The sequence below is a fragment of the Mastomys coucha genome, unplaced genomic scaffold (genome assembly GCF_008632895.1).
Source record: "Mastomys coucha isolate ucsf_1 unplaced genomic scaffold, UCSF_Mcou_1 pScaffold15, whole genome shotgun sequence".
NCBI lineage: Eukaryota > Metazoa > Chordata > Mammalia > Rodentia > Muridae > Mastomys > Mastomys coucha.
Window position 1 is genome coordinate 57,339,989 of NW_022196897.1, and position 20,269 is coordinate 57,360,257.

A 20,269-nucleotide genomic window follows, 5' to 3' on the forward strand; every position below is an offset into this window, starting at 1 on the left:
AAAAAAGTAGACAATCTGTTAATACACTGTGTGCCCATTTAAAAAAAGAAGAAGAAGAAGAAGAGGCGCCTTTCTCTAAGTGGCTTTGGTGCTGGGCTTCATTTCAGCATCTCCTCTGCCCAGTGACTGTGTGTCTTTACACCACACCAAGTTTAGAGCTCCACTTGCAAACAGCTGTCTGGAGCATTCTGCTCTCTGGTACCACAGGGCTCACTGGAAATAAGAATGAGGAAAAGCCACCAGCAGAACTGAAGTCCTTTTGGGATGCTGCCCATCTTTATTTGAGTGTGGGTTGCTGGCCATCTATGAATTGATCCAGTACAACTTCAAGCTTTCTCTCCTGGGACAGTTACAGGCTAGCCCTAAATGCAGGTGGCTGGGGTATAGAACAACAAAGAATATAGGATGTTCCTGGGAAGTCCCAGGGACCCCCTAGCCAGGACCCCTTGCTAGTCAGACCATTGTTACAGCACACTCAATATTATTCTCCATTCAATTTCGTTCTTCCACCTTGAAGAAGCGAATAGTTCCTGGCAGGGCCTCTCTGAGCCAAGAGGAGCTTGGATCATTTTAAAGGATCTCAATAATTAAAACCAAACAAAACAATACTTTCCTAAATGAAATGAAAGAAACAACATTGTATATTGAATGTTCACATCAGCAATCCCCAGTATTAAGGAGAATAAGCACAGTTAAGTGATCACACCAGTGTTTTAAACAATTTACAATGCAGTATGAATGTGCTAGTATGAATTGGGATCTAGAGAAAATTCCGATTCTTTCATTACAGAAAAAGTGGCCCCAAATGGCACCCAGATCTAAAGCTATGTCTCCCTGTCTCATCAGCGTGTCTCTGGGTGAGCCTGTGTGGGAACGATCTTGGGAGAGGAAATGTAAAGCCTAATCTCCCTGCCTCTGGCTTCCAAAGGGGGTGCAAGGTAGGAAGATGTGGGGTCTCTCAGGAATGACTCAGAATACTGGGCAGATGACAGAGGCTCCAAAGTAGGTCTTAGATGGGCAGAACCACCCTTCACTGAGTCACGTGGGTTTGGTTTCTCCAGCCAGACATACTCTCTAACCATAATAGTGGACAGAGGGGAACAGGGCCAGGGGCCAGGACCCATATCCCTCTAGTGAATGAGTACTGCCTCCTGGCTCTGGACTCTAATCTTCGCTGCGATATCTCAGGGATCTTGGTTTCTACAAAGACAGCTTTGGAGTCACCAAGAAATGTAGTGTTTTCTCTCTTCCTTATGCTGCCTCTGGAGCTAAAAATGGAGGCTGTGTGGAGATACTGTTGAGCAAAGAGCAAAGTACAGTGCTTGGTCAGGGAAGGGGAGGAGCATGCTCCAAGTTGACAGGGAACCCCAACTCCAGCCCATTGGGTTCAACCCTGCTTCCTGGAGTACTGCGGTGAGTATTTGCACTATACACCATGGGTAAGTGAGACTTCTCCTCCTTCTTGGGGGGGAAGTGACGGAGTGCTGTGAATCCCAACCTGAGTTCTGAGTTCATTTCAGTGTGCCTCTTGGAGAGCTTTCTATCATGGCTGTAGCAGAGGTGGCCAGCTGCCAGACCAGCTTCTGGATGATGGGAGATTGGTCTCACTTCATCCGTCTCCTTCTAAATAAATAACAAACAGCTGTTCTGCAAGTGCTCCGTCAATACTTAGAGCTGAGTCGACGAGGCTGTGAGATGTTGAGGGTTTCAAGTCTTTTTCCTCTAACGCTTGATAAATGGAGAGAGGTTCAGGAAAAAGCACACTGCATATTTGAGTAAAAAAATATTACACCTGTGATATTTACCTTTTCCTTCCTCCCTCTGCTATCCTCACCCTCCTCCTTCTGCTGCCCCATCCTGCTCCCTCCTATGTCCTCCCCTCCCCTTCTCTGCTGTCTTCACCCTCCACTCTACTGTCCTCTCCATTCCCCCTTCTGTTGGTCTTCAACATCTTCCCTCTTACATTCTCATCCCCTGCCACACACACACCCCCACTTCCTCCCCCTCGCCCCCAGGTTCTATAGTCCACAAGCCCAATGTTGACAGCCTCCTCTCTGGGTCCCTTCCTTCCAAGCCCCATCCTGGGGCGGGTTACTGGAGTGGAAGCTGTCCAGTCAACTTAATTCTGAATTTGTTGTCATGTTCAGAGAAGAGATGGGCTCACTTGCTGCTTTTCTCTCTTGCATGACTGGGCCTGTGCCATTGATGACGCTTGACACAGCCCCTCCCCGCCTGAAGGCAAGCAGTGCAGAGTCACTGTATCTTAAACACGGACACTCAGTGGCTTCTCTTCTCAGCAAAAAGCAAGTGCCTCGCTTGGAGGGTTAGTCCGGTCAGCCAGGCTGGTTAGGCAGCTGGCCTTTGGTGGCTGGTTACATCCCAGTTTCTCTGACCTAGCTTCTTGCACTTTAGGCTTCTTGCAGAGGACCAATAGCCTGGAGGAGAAGAGTCGTCTTGTGAGCGCCTTCAGGGAGAGGCAGTCCTCCAAGAACCTGCTTTCCTGTGAAAACAGTGACCCGGGTGCCCGCTTCCGGCGCACAGAGACCGACTTCTCCAACCTGTTTGCTCAAGGTGGGGGTGTTCCTCCCCAGGCCCCACCCAGCTCAGCCAGTTTGTCTTGATTTTTTTCCCCCTGAAATTTTACTTCTTTCTCCAGCAAATGCTGTTCCCCTCTGTGAGCCCTTGTGAGACTGTTTCTGACGTTTGTACAGAACAGAGTCCCTCCTTTCCTTCTGCCCGGGATCTCTGCTGCTTTGGAAGGTAGCTGAGGGATGTCTGTAAATAAGACACTCCCAGAGGCAAACAGGGACTCACAGAATCTCAGACACTAAAGGAATCTTACACTCAGAGAATGGAATGATCCTTCTATTAACATTTATCTTCCAAGATGATCAGCCCAAACCCCAAGCCCCAAACCCCAAACCTGCTCTGTGGGAAGCTGAACATCTGAACCTCATGACTAAACATGGGTGACTCTTTGAAGTGCTTTCTCTGGATTCTGCTGGCTTTACAAGGCAGACCTTGGAAAGTGCCTTTCTGGGAACTCCTACTTCCCTTAGCTCTCACAGAACCACAGAAGTCACAGCTTCACTAAACCTCTGAGACAGGCATGCTGTGAGTGGCCACACAACCTATTCTTATACTTACTCTCCTGGAAACTTCACTCAGGAGACCCAAGAGCTCTTCTTCCTGCTCATCCCCCTTTCTGATTCTGCTAGGCAGAGTCTAAAGCCCAGGCTACTTCCAGATGCCTAAAAACAATTAAGGCCCCAAAGGATGATGTCAACAGAATGACAGTGGTTCCCTCTGGCACCTTCTAGAGCCCATACCCACAGCAGCCCCAACCTCTGCCACCCACAGATCAGGCAAATCATTAACACCAAGCCAGATGCACAGGAACACCTGGTCCTCAGGAGACCAAGAGAAGTACTTTACATCGTGTTCCTCCCAGGTGTCCATTCAGCAAATGGACAGCTGCCAGGGTCAGCTGCTCAAGGTTTCCTTAAGCACTCCACTCCTCCCCCATATGAGCAGTCTTGACTATTAGGAAGTGTGTGAAGTCCTAGGAATGTATCAAATGTCTGTGAGTATAGTGCATCCTTCTGTACACTGGCTGTTCAAATCTCAGTGTAGATCCATATCCTGGAAAGCAACTGAGCCCTCTGCAGGCTGACCCAGGAAACCCCTGAGCCCTCTGCAGACTGACTCAGGAAACCCCGGAGCCCCTCTGCAGGCTAACTCAGGAAACCCAGTATGAAGCAGGTGGTAATCACTGTTTGGTTTCCCCTCTCTGCTTAGATCTGCTTCCAGCTAAGAATGGGGAGGAGCAAACTGTGCAGTTCTTGCTGGAAGTGGTGGACATACTCCTCAACTATGTCCGCAAGACGTTTGATCGCTCCACGAAGGTTTTGGATTTCCACCACCCACACCAGTTGCTGGAAGGCATGGAAGGCTTTAATTTGGAGCTGTCTGACCACCCGGAGTCTCTGGAGCAGATCCTGGTTGACTGTAGAGACACCCTGAAGTACGGGGTTCGTACAGGTAAGAGTAAGAGAACGGTTTGACCATCACCTAGCTGGTTGGAAGCATAGCCAATTCATATTGAAGAGGCCCTGTCCTGGCAAGACACCAGGTGCCCAGTGACCACAAGGTCACCATGGGCCACAATGGCTGAAGCAGGTCTGGCAAAAAGTCATCATTTCTTTTAAAACTAAAAAAGGTACAGCTATATAATGACCTTGGGTTTTGTTTTAGGTTGATTGTAACCTAAACAGAGCAGAATGATCTGTCCCTTTGTCCTTTCTCTGGTCTACCTCATTCTGTTTCATTCTGAAGAACCCTGCCTCTACCACCTGCCCCTTGCACTGGGAAACTAACTGGCCTTTGCCCTTTGTCTTGGAGTCATTTTCTAAGGGTTGTCATACAAGCCATCACAGTGCGGATTGGTTCTTTCAGTTTTAGAGGCCAAGCCTTCAAAGGTATCAGTGGAACCATGCTTTCTTTGAAGGCTCTCAGAGAAGATCCAGCCTTGCCATTGTGGCTTCTGGTACTTGTGGGCATTTTCCTCGGCTTGTGGGTGCCTCACTTCAGCTTCCGTCTTTCCCTCCACATGGCCTCTTCCTTGTGAATGTTCGTCCATATTTCCTTTTCAGCAAAGGACACCCTCTCCTTTGGATTAAGGACTACCCCAATCCAGAATGACCTTGTCTAACTTGTTCGTAGCTGAGAAAACTCTATTGCCAAGTAGAGTCATGCTCTATAGGAACAAGAGATTGAGACTTGAGTTCATCTTTTTAAGGAATACAGTTCAATCCAGAACACCCAAAAGACTCAGTCTCTGTCTGCCTGCCTGCCTCTATCTCCCTCTCCCTCTCTCCCTGTCCTTCCCCATCTCTCCCCTTATATTATATTCCAGATGAGTCATGAGTTCTCTTGCCCCTCTTCGCCTTTTCCAAGTCCTCTCTAATCAGCAGTCCTGACTCAAGTGGTTACTTTGCAATCACCCCAAGTTCAAAGACGTTTTAAATCTCCATCTGAGCTGTTTCTTAGCACCAAAATAAAGAACAGTTCCTTTGCCTGGTCACTCTCCTCCCCTCCCAGCCTGGCTTTCCAGGGCCCTTAGGCAGACAGGCCTTCAGGGATTGGAGGGTCCTCAGCCATCACAATTGCTATTGGGGGGGAAGCCCCAAGGCAAGGAATGGCAACTTATTGTTCTTTCCACTTCTTTCTCTCTCCACCTTTATTTCCCATCATCTAAACCCCTAGAAGACAGAAAGATTGAAGATGAAGATCAGAGAGGCTAGTGGCAATAAAGTTGATCAAGGTTACAGGATGTCAGAAACAAACTATTATAGAAAACTAATGAAGTTAGCCAAAGAAGCTATTTAAATAAAGAATTCCAAGTAGCTTTTGAGGGTAGCCAACACCGCTGGCCTAAGTATAGTTTCATTTTTAAATTATTGCATAGACCAGACCTACTCAGACCTAGTCTGTTTGTTAAAGAAGCCCTCATCAATTCAGCTCGACTAGCACTGTCCTGATTGGATGGCTAACCCATTCCTGAGAAGCAGTGTTGTTCTCCTGGCTTAAAAGAGAATCACAATTCTGTGTTCCAGCTTGGTTTGCTTTGGTCAACGTTTTGTGTCTCATCAATTTGCTCTATACACTTTCTCTGTGTTAAGAGGTCTATCTTCCACTTTCTATCTATCTATCTATCTATCTATCTATCTATCTATCTATCTATCTATCATCTATCCATCCATCCACTAAAGGCCAGAATGTCTATCAAAGAAAACACAGAATTTGGTCATGATAGCATCTCACGCCTGTGGTCAGAGAAAGTAGACTTTAGCTCCTTGTCTGAACCCACTGAGATGTTTAGACTGAGGCCATCCACCTCTGATTAGCACAGCCGCTTCCCGAGGCAGACATTTGCATTTACAGAGCACATAATCTTCCACACCACGTGGAACTTTCTGCTGCCCTTCACAGGGTTGGCACTGGTTAAAGGACACCATTGCTGCCATGTCAAAGCCAGCTCGTGGTTGCTGGTCTATCATTTGGGGTATACATTCAAACAATAGACTAAGTCCCTAACACACATCAGAAAGATTTTGGAGGATATTAGTGCATTAACAGCCAAAATAATGAATTGGGTTTTAATAATGAAAGCACAGTGTTCCAGCACAGTCTAAGAACGGAAATGGTACATTTGAAATTGCTCTATGAATTAACAAAGGACCCAGCACACACATTTTCCAAGGACTAATACAGAGACTTGAGGCAGCCTTCAATCAAGCAGCCATGTATTTCTAGGCTTGTTCTTTTTTTAACTTCTCATTATGGAAAATTTGAACTTATACCAAAGTAGAATTATATAATGAGCCACACGCACCAAATACCCAGCTTTAACTCTCACCCAATCCTGCTGACCCTTTCTCTGCATTGTATGGAAGCAGGTCCCACACAGAATATTATTGCATCAACACATATCTGCACCTTCATGAATTTCCTTTAAAAATCATGTCAGTGTTCTAGGTGAAAAATAACCTGCCTAAGTTCCTTAATACTATGAAATATTCGATTGCCTCCTGAATATATAAGTGCTTTTGTTACACACTGTTTCAATTCAGTCGATTTGAGATCCAGTAGTTTATTTGTGGGGAAAACTTACTTTAAAATGACTTTCTCCTCTTTCTCGACATTAAACCATGTATTACTCAGTGTCCTGTCTGTCAGAATTAACATCAAATCTGGGTTTGGACCTAATGGTACCTGCCTATAAAGCCAACACTTAGCAGATGAGGATGAGGTCAAGAAGACCCCCTGTTTGAGGATAGTCTGGGCTACATAACTAAACCTTTCTTTTAGAAAGCAACAGAAAAAGCAAAATATGAGAAGGAGGAGGGAGGAGGGGAGGGGAAGAGAGGGAAGGAGGGAAGGAGAGAGAGAGAGAGAGAGAGAGAGAGAGAGAGAGAGGAAACAACTGACATCTAAACTATGTTGCTACTCAGTAGAAACTTTTAGGGGATCCTGGAGGCAGACACTGTAGCCATGTGATAGAGTGTGGGGGACCTTTGTAGTTCATCTCCTATACAGACTGTTTCACTTTGTGTCAGTCTGTCTCTGTCTTTTGTTCTGCCATGCTATATGACTCTACTGCAGTATCAAATAAAATGTGATTGTTCTTATTTATAATCCAGTACTAGCTCAGAATGAAAGAATTGTTGTTTTTAAGTTTTCAAATGGGCACAGTATATACTTTAATGGATTTCAATGGAAGTATTACTTTAGAATATTTTATTCTTTGACAATTTCATATGTATGTAAGATGTATCTTGATTGAAGCTGCCCTAACTTGCCCCTCCCACTCTCCCTGGCTCCCCTAAAAAATCCCTCCTCCTACCTTCATGTTGACTTTTTATTTTTTAATAATCTACTGAGTCCAGTTAGTGTTGCCTGAATATTCCTGGTGTGGGGCCTTCTACCTTACTGTGGCACCTACCAGCAGCTAGGTTCCCGAAGAAAAGCGACTCCTCTCCCAGAACATTGAGGGAAGGGCAGATTCTCAGGGAGGGGACTTAAACTAGGGACATTCAAACACTAGGTCTCTGACAGTTATTCACAGACAACTGCAGTTTCCACCGGAAACACAGCAGTCAGCAAATCTCTACAACATCACCCTCTGTCACTTATTCCCTGGGAAATCTATTGTGGGACCTCCTTCATGACAGCTGAGCCAAGCCTGCTGATGTGAGGTTGAGTTTTTGGTGAACGTTAAGTTAACAAAAATTTGGCAGTAGTTGTAAGTTTGCTGGGGGCAGTGCCAGTTAAAATGCACTGTGGACTGCACGGGACTTTTGAGTTGCAGGACCTAAGTGGTTCTGTGTTCAGTAACTGAGTGAGGGACGGTCTGCCTGCTCACAGAGAAGGTGCTGGGTCAGCTAGCTCTTAATCTGCTTAGCTCCATTACTTTAATGAGCACCTAACTCTGGATGGGCAAAGAACATTTGCCCCAGAGACTCAGGAGAGTACTGGTTGGTCGCCATATCAGGTCTGAGTGGAAACTTCCCTCAGGCTTGGTTTGAGCCACAAGACTCTATAGTCTCTCTCCATTAGCCAATCTCAGCCTGGCACTTAAAGTCCTTGGGATATTGAAGTAAAAGTTTTAATAGATATAAACAGAATAATAACTACCACATCCCTCAAGAGGGAGTTAAGAAAAGGTCTTACTTTGTAATCCAGGCTGGCCTTGAACTCACAATCCTCTTGCCTATGCTCTCCGGAAGTGCCAAGACCACAAGCATGCATCACCACACAGGACGCTGCCACATCCTTTCTCATAACTGAAGAAATCACTGTGGCAGAAGAGATCACCTGGAAGTCAACAAATAAGATATTGGATAGCATGGTTCATTTCATGACTCTCAACTTTGTGTATATGTTTTTATTTTTTAATTTGTATGAATAGACGCTTTGCCTGCATATGGCACACTGTATATGCCCATGTGCCATATGCATGCAGTGTTCTCAGAAGCCAGAAAAGGACATCAGATCACCTGGGAGTAGAGTTACAGATAGCTAGCATGTGGATGCTTGGGATCAAACCTGGGTCCTCTGGAAGAACACCAGCGTTCTTAACCACTGAGCCATTGTTCCAGGCCAAATTTCCAACTTTTAAATTTAAATGCATGCTGCCTTAGAAACATAGATGTCTGAGGACATCATCATTGTTAATCGTTGGTCACCTTCCTCCCCTTTCTCTAGGACCCTTGGAGTGCTCTATCAGACCATAGGATGGAGTTCATGTCATGTGCTCCAACCCTGTGCTCTGAAGATAGCAATGAAAAATCTGCCTTTGCCTTCATGCTTGCCTGTTATCTCTCTAGGTCACCCTCGATTTTTCAACCAGCTCTCTACTGGTTTGGATATCATTGGCTTAGCTGGTGAATGGCTGACATCAACTGCCAATACCAATATGTAAGTCTCATGTATTCCTTTCCTGTGTGCACAGTGCTATGTATGGCTTATGATTTAAAAGCTTCACTCTGATGGTTCTGTTCTCTTGGAGTTCATTTTTCTCATAAACTCTTTTAGATTTGTCACAAGGTGAGAAACTATTCTTGAAAAATGTAATAAGAGCATGCGCGTGAGAAATGGTAACTAACTTTGAGATTTTCGTGTGAAATTGCATAGCAGACTCTTTTTGAATGCACATCTTAAAAGGTCCTTCTTTGCTTTCCATTTCCTTTCCCACCCAGGCACATTGGCACTTAACACTTAGGCTGTATTTCCTTCATGATTAAGCTATTATTAGCCATGAATCTGTTTTATCAACCTATTGTTTAACTAAAATTTCTTGTGCTCACTTCGGCAGCACATATACTAAAAATTTCTACAGCAACATGCATCTACTGCAGATATAGCATGTATTCATTTCAAAATAACTGACAGTTTTTGCTGTCAGTGTGTTAACACTTTGGGAAACACAACCTACTTATGTAGACAAGGCTTTCATTTATTTCTGCTGTCTTTTAAATTTACATGGAAGTTATTCCAAGATTTTCAAGGTCCAAGTACAACCTGAGTAGTCCTAGAAATCACCCTGTATGTGTCATCTCTCGGGGTAAGAATGTATTATGAGATATGGCGGGTCACCATAGCTTAAGGACGAATATCTTTTTCCTCAATACTAATGACAGTGTTTTATTTCTATCAATGAATCCAGACAGTGGCATAACATTCAATTAAAGTATCCAAAGGAAATTAATGAAGCAAATGTATTGCAATAATTTAATGATAGCTGCATAAGAACCACAGGGGTTTCTGTCACTGCTGCAACATTGAAAAACTATTTATTTGTTCTTTGTTAATTATTCTGTGGCACCGGGCACCAAACCCAGACCTCGGGCACGCTAAGCATGCTAGCCCAGGCCTAGGGCATGCTGAGCATGCATTCTGCCATTGTGCTCCACTTTAGCCCCCAACTCACTCCTTAAGTTTGTTGTAAGATCCTGAAAAGTGAACTTAGGTGAATGAGTGGGTTTGTGAGGAGCCAGAATGTCGGTTTGTGACAGCCGACAGAATGCTGGTTATTGAAGTTCAAGGTAACCTGTTTTTCTTGACCCGTGGCCAGCCACAAAGTCAAAAGTGCATCTTGAAACTACAAATTGCTCATGCGTGTGTCTGTGTTGGACTACTGAGACTTCAAAAGTGAGGAGTTTGGGTCAGGGATGCAATCGATCCATGACCTCTTCAAACACAAAGCGCCCCCCTCCAACTCAGCCATCTTTACTGTATTATGGTTTGTAGAATAAAAATATTTATCCCCAAGCACGAGCATCATAACATACTAATTATACACTAATGCATAAATTGTAGTGTCTAACAGGAAGGAACAACTTAAATTAGAAAGTGCAGTCTATTTGCTTTAACCCAGCAATTTAGGAAATAACTGGGAAAAGGAAAGTAAAGGGTATGTATGAATCTGGGCTGGGGATGTGGCTCAGTGGCACATCACTTGTTAAGCATCTTCAAGGCTGTAGGTTTGATCTTTCCTGACCCCCAAAATAACACATGTTCAGCAAGACTCAAATACCGTAGGCGCTGCATTTACCCAGCATGTTTATATGTGCTCTATAGGCTTCTGGGTATCCCTTCTAATGTGTAGTCAATATCAAGGTAAATAAAGAGCTCGCCCCCTCTAACCAGTTATGACCAGATCTTCTAAAAGCTTTCTTTGAGCCAGAAAACTATTTATTACAGGTCCTCCCCCTGACCGCGTTTTGGTCTATATTAATAAAATCAAAATTCTTTGCTCCTCCCTTAGCTCTCAGCTCAGCTATGAAACACTAAATATGTCCCAGCCATCTGAGGTCAAGGCCAAGCTAGCTAAATGACACATAGTAATTGCCTCTCCACTGAGCAGGAGGTATTTGTAAAATATGATTCGATTTCAACAGATCGATAGAGAAGGTTATTTAAAATAGTGAGAGAGTTCCTGTCAGCTCTTGAGACAGGCTGTTGTGTGAGGAAGTGATAACTGTTCTCTAGACAGTCTCCTCAGCCAGAAGCCCTGGAAGATCATAGCGTGCGTGCGGCAGCATCGCAGGCACGCGGGTAGCATCTGCTCCCGTGTGACGATTCCTTCTTCAACTAGGAACACCAGTCCAAATAGGCCTGAGAGAGACTGGAAGAACTTCCTTTATTCTGGCCAATTGTGATTTAATTACTGATGTGTTCATACCTCCTCTCTCACCCCACGTCTGTTGGGTTTGGGTAGCACTGGTAAAAGAGTGTAGTTACTATCTTCTCAAAAGTCCTTTCAAAGAAGGATCTAACATCCTCTTTCAGGTAGATCTGAAAGATCAGGTAGGCCACCTGACTGGTTAACAAAGAAAGAATGTTCATGTCCGTGCTTTAACATCAGCTTGTACATGCAGCTCTGGGACCTGTTCTCCCAGGCAGGGATCAAGGAGAGTACAGCAAAAGCTTGGCAAATGCATAGCTGTTCTTAGCGTGTACTCCTCTTCTCTTCCAAAGCAAGCCCACCAAGAACAACTGTGTGAGCAGGTTGTGTACGCAAGGACACTTGGTATAATGTGGAATTGTGACCACAAGAACTGTCTCTCCTCTTACCATGAGCTTGAGGGTCTCGCGCACCTATTGCTTTATTAAAGTCACGCTGAAGAAATTTCCTGTGGAGTCATCAGTCATCATGCACTGAGGGGCAAGCTGTCAGAGCAGAGCCTGCACCAAGCAGTTCCCATTTGTCCTGGAGAAACAGCTACGACTGGGATTGCTGACCCTGAAACAGACAGCTGAGATCTCACACAAATCAGTGTTCCTCTTGAGTTTTTTTTTATCTTTTCATCGAGAAAAGATGGGGCAATGGCATCTTCCCCCCAGAGTGATCCTGAAGACTTAACTATAGCTCAGCCCTAAGATATCCATACCCCAGGATAGGTAGGCACACACAGCCTCCTGGCTCTTGTTTCTGACTCTTGCCATCTCTAGACAAAAGAGCATCTCCCTAAGTTCCCTTCAATATCTTACTTATGTCCCCTAACACATCTGTAGAGAGAGGACATAGGATCCCCACAGCGGCTAGTGTGGAAGAGTCTTTCATTAAAGTCCTCAGCCTGGAAGCCATCAGAATTCCTGGCTCCTTTGTGCCTTTCTAGTTCCTATTATGCCACGAAGCTCTCAGTTACAAAGTTCCTTCAAATTGCTTGCCAACAACTGGAGTTCTGGTTTACCCTTACCCTCTGTTTCAAAACTCAGGAAAACAAGAGAGCATGATGGATGGAGGGACTGAGGAAAAGAGGAAGGGAAGGAAGCAGGGCTGGCAAAGCAGGGACACAGCATTACCGCTAGGAAACCTCAGAACCACATGAAATGCTTTCCACAGAAATTGTTCGGCCCCATGGTTGAGTGTAAGGAATCACCAAGTCTCTGGTCTTGGTGAACCACACTTTAAACAGACTGTAGTGAAGGGAGATAATTGATACTGTTAATGACTGGCTGCAACAACACAGTAACAGCGTCTTGACAATCGATTCACTTTAATTCTGAGTATGTCTCACCGACAAGCTGAGGTGGACTGTCAAGGGACTGACTTACCTCCCCAATGAGTCCTCTCTTAATATCCTCCCATCTTGCTGTTTTAAATCCTTAATTCCAAACCATGTCTTATGCTCTATGCCAAGGCCTTTTGAAGGGCTATTTCACTGATCTTGGATCCCAAATTGTAACCATGTTGACCCCACCAGCTTCTTCCAGATCTGCATTGACTTTGGTCTCTTGACATCATCTCTCACATGTCACTTAGAGAAAGGGTTCCTAACCTGGTGTCCAAATTGTAGGAAGAAAAATCTCTTACAAGTGAACAAAAAAAAACAATGTGTATATCCATACCTTTTTACATGTAGTTTACCCAGGATTCCTAAAAAGGGTCTGTGATCCAATTAAGTCATGAGCTACTGTTCTAGAGTAAACTTCAGAGCCTTTCATAGGAGTATGGATACAGGAAAACACCTTTCACTATAATCACAAATATGACCCAAAATGGACAGCCAGGCCCAGAAGTATCTGGAACAAGACATCTCATTGGCCTGTTTGTTGGATTATGAATCAGCAGTCATGACCAGTAAATGTCCAGAGGAAACTGCAAATGTGTAGTTGTCCTAGGCACACACAGCTCTTCTCTTCCAAAAGGTTTCTCTAAGCTTCTAGGAAAGGTAGGATGTAAGGACTAAGTTCCAGAGTCAGTATAATACTAGCCATGAAGTATCTGGTCCCTCAGACCAAGGTAGAGACCCTCAAACAAGATGTACCTGAGGTCAAGGACCAAATGCTGATTTACCCTAGTAAGTTTCAATCTCAAGCCTGGGAATGGTGTCTCATAACATCTGTCTCCTCCGAACACAGGAAACTGTGAGGTACCTAACAGCCACTCTGTATCTGGTGAACAGAACTGAAAGAAGGTTTAGGAACCACATACCAACATAGATAAGGCCTCAGAAATATGTTAAGACCAGATAGTCTCCTGAGAGAGTTCTAGACTCTTCTTGTGGGTCCTGAAGGGACATGGTCATGTTCCTGGTCCTTAGCAAGGAAGACTGATGCATGCAAATATGAGAACTAAGTTGATTCTATCCTGAAACACACATCAAACCAACTCCTTGGTTTTCAGTCCCATACATTCCCCTTCCTCACATGGTTCCTACCTGGTATCTAATACTGATTTTCCTCTAACTCAACTTTCATCCAGTCCTTGAGCTAGTTCTGATACGGTGGTGTGTGGTTCCATTGTTCCTTTCCTTGACCTCAAGAGATTTCTTATTGCTATTTGATATTGTGAGATCCAAGCACACAAACTGCCATCAGTCCCTCTTCATTGTGCAAATATTTCAGCCATTTCAACATTTCCAAAAATCAGTGGAACTGTAGATCACACATTTGTTCAACAATGTGGAGATGCAAATCCATGAGCTTGCCTCTTGCTACACTCAGCATCCCAGGCTAAACCAGGAACCCTTCTCTTCTTCTTCCTTTATCAGGCCATCAGACATGAGGGAGTGTTGGTTGCTACGGTGATGGGGCTCAGAGCAGAACCAAAGCATGAGTGTGACTTCCAGAGGTGATGGTAACTGAACACACGTTCTCCCAGGGTCTTGCTCCCAAAATTTCAGGGGACCTCCAAGGAAAATGGACATGATCCCTTTGAAACAAAATTCTTCTCCTCCTCCCACCAGACATATCCTGAGGATCCTCTTGGGTCTTTTGTTGTCCTCCTGTACAGACACATAATTAATGTGACTTTTTTTTTTCTCCCTGATTAAAGCTTATTGGCATCACCTGTGTTTTACTTAAAGCCATAGTTATCTCATTCTTGCAAGTAGTTTTTCTAAATCATTAAGCAAGATTCCCATTAGTCTTTGGCATTGGCATTCAATCCCAAACCCCTAAATGATGACAATGCCTCCTGTATCACTTGGCTGGGTCCGTCTAGGCATCTCTTTTCAGCTAGGATGGTCTTGGCTCAGCCTACAGAGACTGAAGCTTAAGAAGTTCAAGGCAAAGCAAGAAAAAGAGCCTTAGCATTTAGTAAATGGATTCTGTCTTTAGGCTCAATTTTCTGTGAGTGGTTTTCCTCAACTTCTCTTGGACCCTGTTTAGCACCCCAATCTTGCTTCAATGACTGTCTGTCCTACAAGACAGAGCCACCACTTTGAACTTCTTTAAAAACAAACAAACAAACAAACATGGCTTGCTTCATTTTCATCTGTTTGTTGGGAGATACATGCAGCCTGCCAGAAGATCTGACATTCACAGTCAGATATGCACGCAAGTTGACCGTCTTCTTGTTGTTTATAATTTGTAATTAGAAAAATCATCACTTCTAATTATTTTTGACAGATATCGACTCCAGAGAGTCATAGATACATAGTTTTCCTTAGGGATTATTAGAAGAAAGAACATGTAGATAATTACATTGAGATCTTTAAAACACGGGTCAATATTCCCAATTATCTTCACAGTCAGCTTTCAGATGTTTACAATGTTTCTGAAAGATAGAAGTTAGCCCTGCCTACAAGTGTGAAACTGGCAGTCCTTTTTTTTTTTTTTTTTTTAATGGTTTGAACAATTGTAAGTAGAACCCAAATGCAGTTTTTCAAGTTAACACTTGTATTCACATGTGTTAAGGTGACATATTAATGGTGAATCCTCTCCTCTGGGTGAACCCCACCCGGGACAGGTGAGGTTCTCTTTTGCTGGTGAAGTATCTCAGAGCAGACTCTCCACCACCTCTCTTGGTAACCCAGGCTGGGTTTTGACATTTTAGGACTGGCGGACATGTGAATTCAGGAAAACAAATCATTTTAGTGGTTTGAGTATCCATTTTTAGTACCCAACCACAACCACTGACCTTATGGTCTGTGTTCATCAAAAATGTAGATTTATTTCCTTGTTTCCCTTCTTCCTTTCACTACCACTCCAGGTTCACATATGAAATTGCACCCGTGTTTGTTCTCATGGAACAGATTACACTTAAGAAGATGAGAGAAATCATTGGATGGTCAAATAAAGATGGTGATGGGATATTTTCTCCTGGTAGGTTTCTTTTCTGTAACTGTCCCTAATACTGCCAATGTGGATCCTTTCATTCTTTTTTTATTAAAATTGCTAACAAATGTCAACTACAGAAATTAATGGTTTTCATTGCGACATTTGTGTATATGCATATATCTGTATCTATGTCTATCCATCTTATCTCTATCTAGCTCTAGCTCTAGCTCTAGCTCTAGCTCTAGCCCCAGCTCTATATACAGTTGATGGTCTTAGCACTTTGCCTCCCTATCTTTATCAGGATGAAGGCTATCGGCAATGTTTACCACCCTACAAACTAACTAACCAAGGCTGTGTTTGGGCCATGCAAAATGGTGCTGTTCTGACAACAGCAAACCCAGGGATTAGTGAGTCAGGTTATCAATGAACCGAGTTCACTCCAAATATTGTATCTATGTTAGTCTCTAACTCAAAGTAGACAGAATAAAAATCTTCACAATGCAGACTGCTATCCTTGAGGGTAGAGGGTGTTCCTGGCAGTGTGACTGCATGCAGGGGAAAAGAAGAAACAAGAATACAATGGCCCAGGCCATTCAAGCAGACCACAGATTTGCCTGTTTCATCCTAAAATAACTAATGCGAAGGCGCTGAGTTTGTATTGGCTAGACTTGGGTTGCTATCTCCTTTCCTTTTGTATCTTTATTGAGAGGGACAGGAGTGAATTTGTATCTGTTTAAACAAGCTTAGACCTCTCCTAGACTCAGGAACTCGGCTGGGCTATTCATTGAAAAAGAATACCCAAGCTGGTAACCAAGAAATGCGCTATTTCTTTCAGAAAGCTCCATTACTCTCTTTCTCTGTCTTCCTGAACTCAGGGAACAGATTTGTCTTTGTTCAGTAAACAGGTTACACAGAGGGTGGAAGCTGGAAGGCTGTAACTAACCTTGTCTTTGCAGCTGCTCCCACCACCTCTTATATTGTGTATAGTTTGGGTAGGCACTGCAGTGCATGAATCACCGCCCAGCAAAATCGTCTACATAGCTCTGCAGATAAGCCCAAAGGGTCCAGGGGGAAGTGCTTAGGAGTAAAGAAACCAGCAAAACTTTCAGGATACTGTCCTTTCCCTTCCCAATGTGGTGAAACACCAGCTCAACCTTGGGTTAAAAACTCAAGAGAACCCCCACAACCTCCGCTATGTGTGCTTGTTGCTAGGGGGAGCCATATCCAACATGTACAGCATCATGGCGGCCCGGTACAAGTACTTCCCTGAAGTGAAGACAAAAGGCATGGCGGCTGTGCCCAAACTGGTCCTCTTCACCTCAGAACACGTGAGTTGGAGGCCTCTGGCTTTGTGGATTGTGATGGTTTTCAAGGGACTATGCAACTTTTTAACCTCAAGCATCCCTTTGTTGCAGAGTCACTATTCCATAAAGAAAGCTGGGGCTGCTCTTGGCTTTGGAACCGACAATGTGATTTTGATAAAGTGCAATGAAAGGTAGGCAGGGTGGAGCGAGCATTAGGTTCCTGATGTATTCATGTTCATCTGTTAAATCTGCTTTATTGTGTTTAAGCACTGGCTCTGTACACTGTGCCAAGCTGCTAATGGTCTGTTGAAAATATCCATTTAAATTACTTCTTGCTGCTGATGAAAAGGGTTTTTTTCCCCCTTGTATAATCTTGTTGATTTTTTTATTTTAACTCTTTTTATAATAATTATAGGGGGAAGATAATTCCGGCTGATTTAGAGGGAAAAATTCTTGATGCCAAACAAAAGGTATGTATGTTTTGGTACATCTGAAATGTCAGTTAATACTTTTTTATTAAAAAATGACTATTTCTTACCTATATAATGAAATATTTTGATAATGGGAAAATTGTATTACATTTCCAAGATTCTTGTCTTATTTCCAACTTGTGAAAGGATTTGCCTCCAAAGATGAGTGTGTGTGTGTGTGTGTGTGTGTGTGTGTGTGTGTGTGTGTGTGAGAAAGAGAGAGAATCAGAGGATAGGAGTTGGTTCTCTCCTACCACATGCATTCTAAGGATTGAATTCAGTTATGAGACTTAGTGGCAAAGTCCTTTATCCACTGAGCCACCTCACCAGCCAAATTTATCTTCCCTGTTGATTTTTTTTCCCTTTTGTGTTTTGCCCACGCTAAAAGGGTTCACTCTAGAATGGCTGTGATTCTTTGTCCAGCCTAGTGAATAGATGAATGCAGTGAGTGAGAGTGACCAGAGCACGTGTAGGTAGCCACTCATAGAATGCATCCGTGACACTCACCCAATCTGCAGGACATGTGGTGGCTCCGTCTCCTTACCCCAGCAATTGAACTTTGTTTCTTGTTAGAGATAGTCTAGTTTTAATAAACATTGTTTTATCGTGGGACTCTGTTTAGCAAAGCGCTTCTGTGCCCCAGCAGATGGCTCACAGTACTTGGCAAATCCAGCTCAACAAACTCTACTACACAAAGCAATTCCATAGAACAGATGGACCCCACGGCCCTGCCATGTAGCTTCCACCGTTACCACCACAGTGTTGTTTAGTTACCTTCTCGCGCCTTCTTTTCTTGTTGTGGCTGTTGGCTGAGGCCAAAGTGGATGGAGTTTTACTGGCCATGGGCTGAGCTCTCAAACTCTCTGTGACTCATAGGGCTCCCCAACTTGTCCTAGCTTCTTTTATTCATTTCCTTGCTTCCCTCTTTTCCACGTCAACATCTTAGCATGAATTGGTGTTCCAGCATTCCCAGATATAGACCTACTACTATTATTATATCATTATATATTACTACTATTATTATATTATATTATTATATTATTATGTGGGTGCATGTGTTCATGTGTGTGCAGGTATGCTGGTGTGCAAGTGTGTATACGTGTGCAGGTGTGCATGTACAGGTGTTTGTGCAGTATGCATGTAGTACGGGTGTGTGTGTATTCAGGTGTGTGTGCAGGTGTGAGTGTGCAGGTGTGTTTGTGTGTGCAGGTGTGTTTGGAAGCCAGAAGACATGAAGCATAGGCTCATTAATTTGAAACAAGGTCTCTCCCTGACCTGAAACTCACAAGGCAGGCTAGATTGGCTGAGCAGCAAGGCTCAAGGACCCACCTGTATCCACTGACCCAGTCCTAGTTCTGCCATTACAAGCATGCATCAACGTGCTTGGCTTTTTAACTGTGAATTATGAGGCCCTTATGTTTTCAAAGCAAGCAATTTACCAACTGAGCTAAATCCCCAGTCCTTATATCCACCTCTTAAAAATAAAAGCTTGAGTTTGTGTTATCAAACCACTTAGAACAACATGGCTCCTGCAGAAAGCAGTATCCAGATAATGTTCAAAAGTGCTCATCTCTCCAATACTTATTCTTCTTCTTTAATTTTTGCCATATAACTTACCACTGTGGTATATTTTATATATTTTGCTTATTTAATTTTAAGTCCATCACATTAGAGTTCTTTATCTACTTGCTCCCTGTACCATTCCCAGCACCAAAGGACCTAGCATGTAAAAGTCACTTAAACAAAACAAAAACAACACAATATCACTGTTGAATGAATGAATGAATGAACAACAAAGAATACTTTGAGCCACGGTCTCTGATTTCACCAGCTTGGCTCAATGTTAGAAGTAAAGATTTGTGCCTTCTACTTCCCGTAGAAACAAGAAGATAGGTTAAAAACCACAAACAAGGGGCCGGGGGAGATAGCTCAGCAGCTAAGAGGGTATACCACTCTTCCACTGAACCAGAGTTTGGTTTCCAGCACCCACATCAGGTATACAACCACCTGTTGTTACTCCGTCACTGGGGCATCTAAAATCCTCTTCTGTGCTCTGAGGGTGTCAGTACACACTGGGTACACAGGCACACAGACACATATACACACACAGACACACACACACCAAACGAATAAACAAACAAATGAATGAAAATTTATTTTTAAAGCACTAATCAGCCATCTCTTTCACGTTGTAGGGCTATGTTCCCCTTTATGTCAATGCAACCGCAGGCACGACTGTTTACGGAGCATTTGATCCAATACAGGAGATTGCGGACATATGTGAGAAATACAACCTTTGGCTGCATGTGGATGTAAGTGTCCTTGTCTCCTTGTCCACACACACAGTGCTGTCGTGTGACAGGGCAGAAACAATCCTGCTTTTAGCCTTGCCTCCAGCTCATCTGAATACCTTGCCAGGCCCTTCCTACATACGTTAGCTCCTGCTCTTCCCCACTCCTCAGTGAGTCGTTTGTGAACAGTGCATGCCACAGAATCCGGCCACCCTCTGGGATTCATCCCATCCTGGCCAATAGTTGTCTTGTGTGGATCCTTCTAGAGTCTACTATGATTAGAAGTTGCTTTATTTAGATGCAGAGTAAAATATAGCTGACTTCAGAGAATCAGAAAAAAAAATTCAGAAAAGAATTTGAGAAGAAAATAAGACATAACATACAAGAGGTGGCATGAGTGTAACACTTAGTCACTAGCCTGCATCTCCCATCTGTAACACTTCTAAGAAGATACCCATCTGCTGCATGCAGGAAAGTAAGGGCATATACAGAAGATATGAGAGTAATCCCGAAATTTCCCAGCAATAGCAAATATATGCTCTTACATATGTTACTGAAACCTTTTGTCTTATTCTCCCTCCCTCCCTCCCTCTCCCTTTCCCTCCCTCCCTCCCTCTCCCTCTCCCTCTTCTTC

The 20,269-nt window shown here is 43.7% G+C and overlaps 1 protein-coding gene across 7 annotated transcripts in view; it reads left to right on the forward strand.

Moving 5' to 3' along the window:
* Window positions 1-20,269, forward strand: part of Gad1 (glutamate decarboxylase 1) — a 40,244-nt gene that overhangs the window by 8,483 nt on the left and 11,492 nt on the right. For 4 of the 7 annotated variants that reach the window (XM_031370565.1, XM_031370566.1, XM_031370567.1 and 1 more), the window contains 8 exons: window positions 2,413-2,571; window positions 3,799-4,041; window positions 8,889-8,979; window positions 15,503-15,615; window positions 16,783-16,898; window positions 16,986-17,065; window positions 17,290-17,344; window positions 19,540-19,656. In XM_031370565.1, coding sequence (XP_031226425.1) covers window positions 2,413-2,571; window positions 3,799-4,041; window positions 8,889-8,979; window positions 15,503-15,615; window positions 16,783-16,898; window positions 16,986-17,065; window positions 17,290-17,344; window positions 19,540-19,656 — 974 coding nt within the window. Of the gene's footprint in view, window positions 1-2,412; window positions 2,572-3,798; window positions 4,042-8,888; window positions 8,980-14,060; window positions 15,441-15,502; window positions 15,616-16,782; window positions 16,899-16,985; window positions 17,066-17,289; window positions 17,345-19,539; window positions 19,657-20,269 lie in introns of those variants that run through there. The other 3 variants (XM_031370570.1, XM_031370571.1, XM_031370569.1) reach the window with 3 other exon arrangements.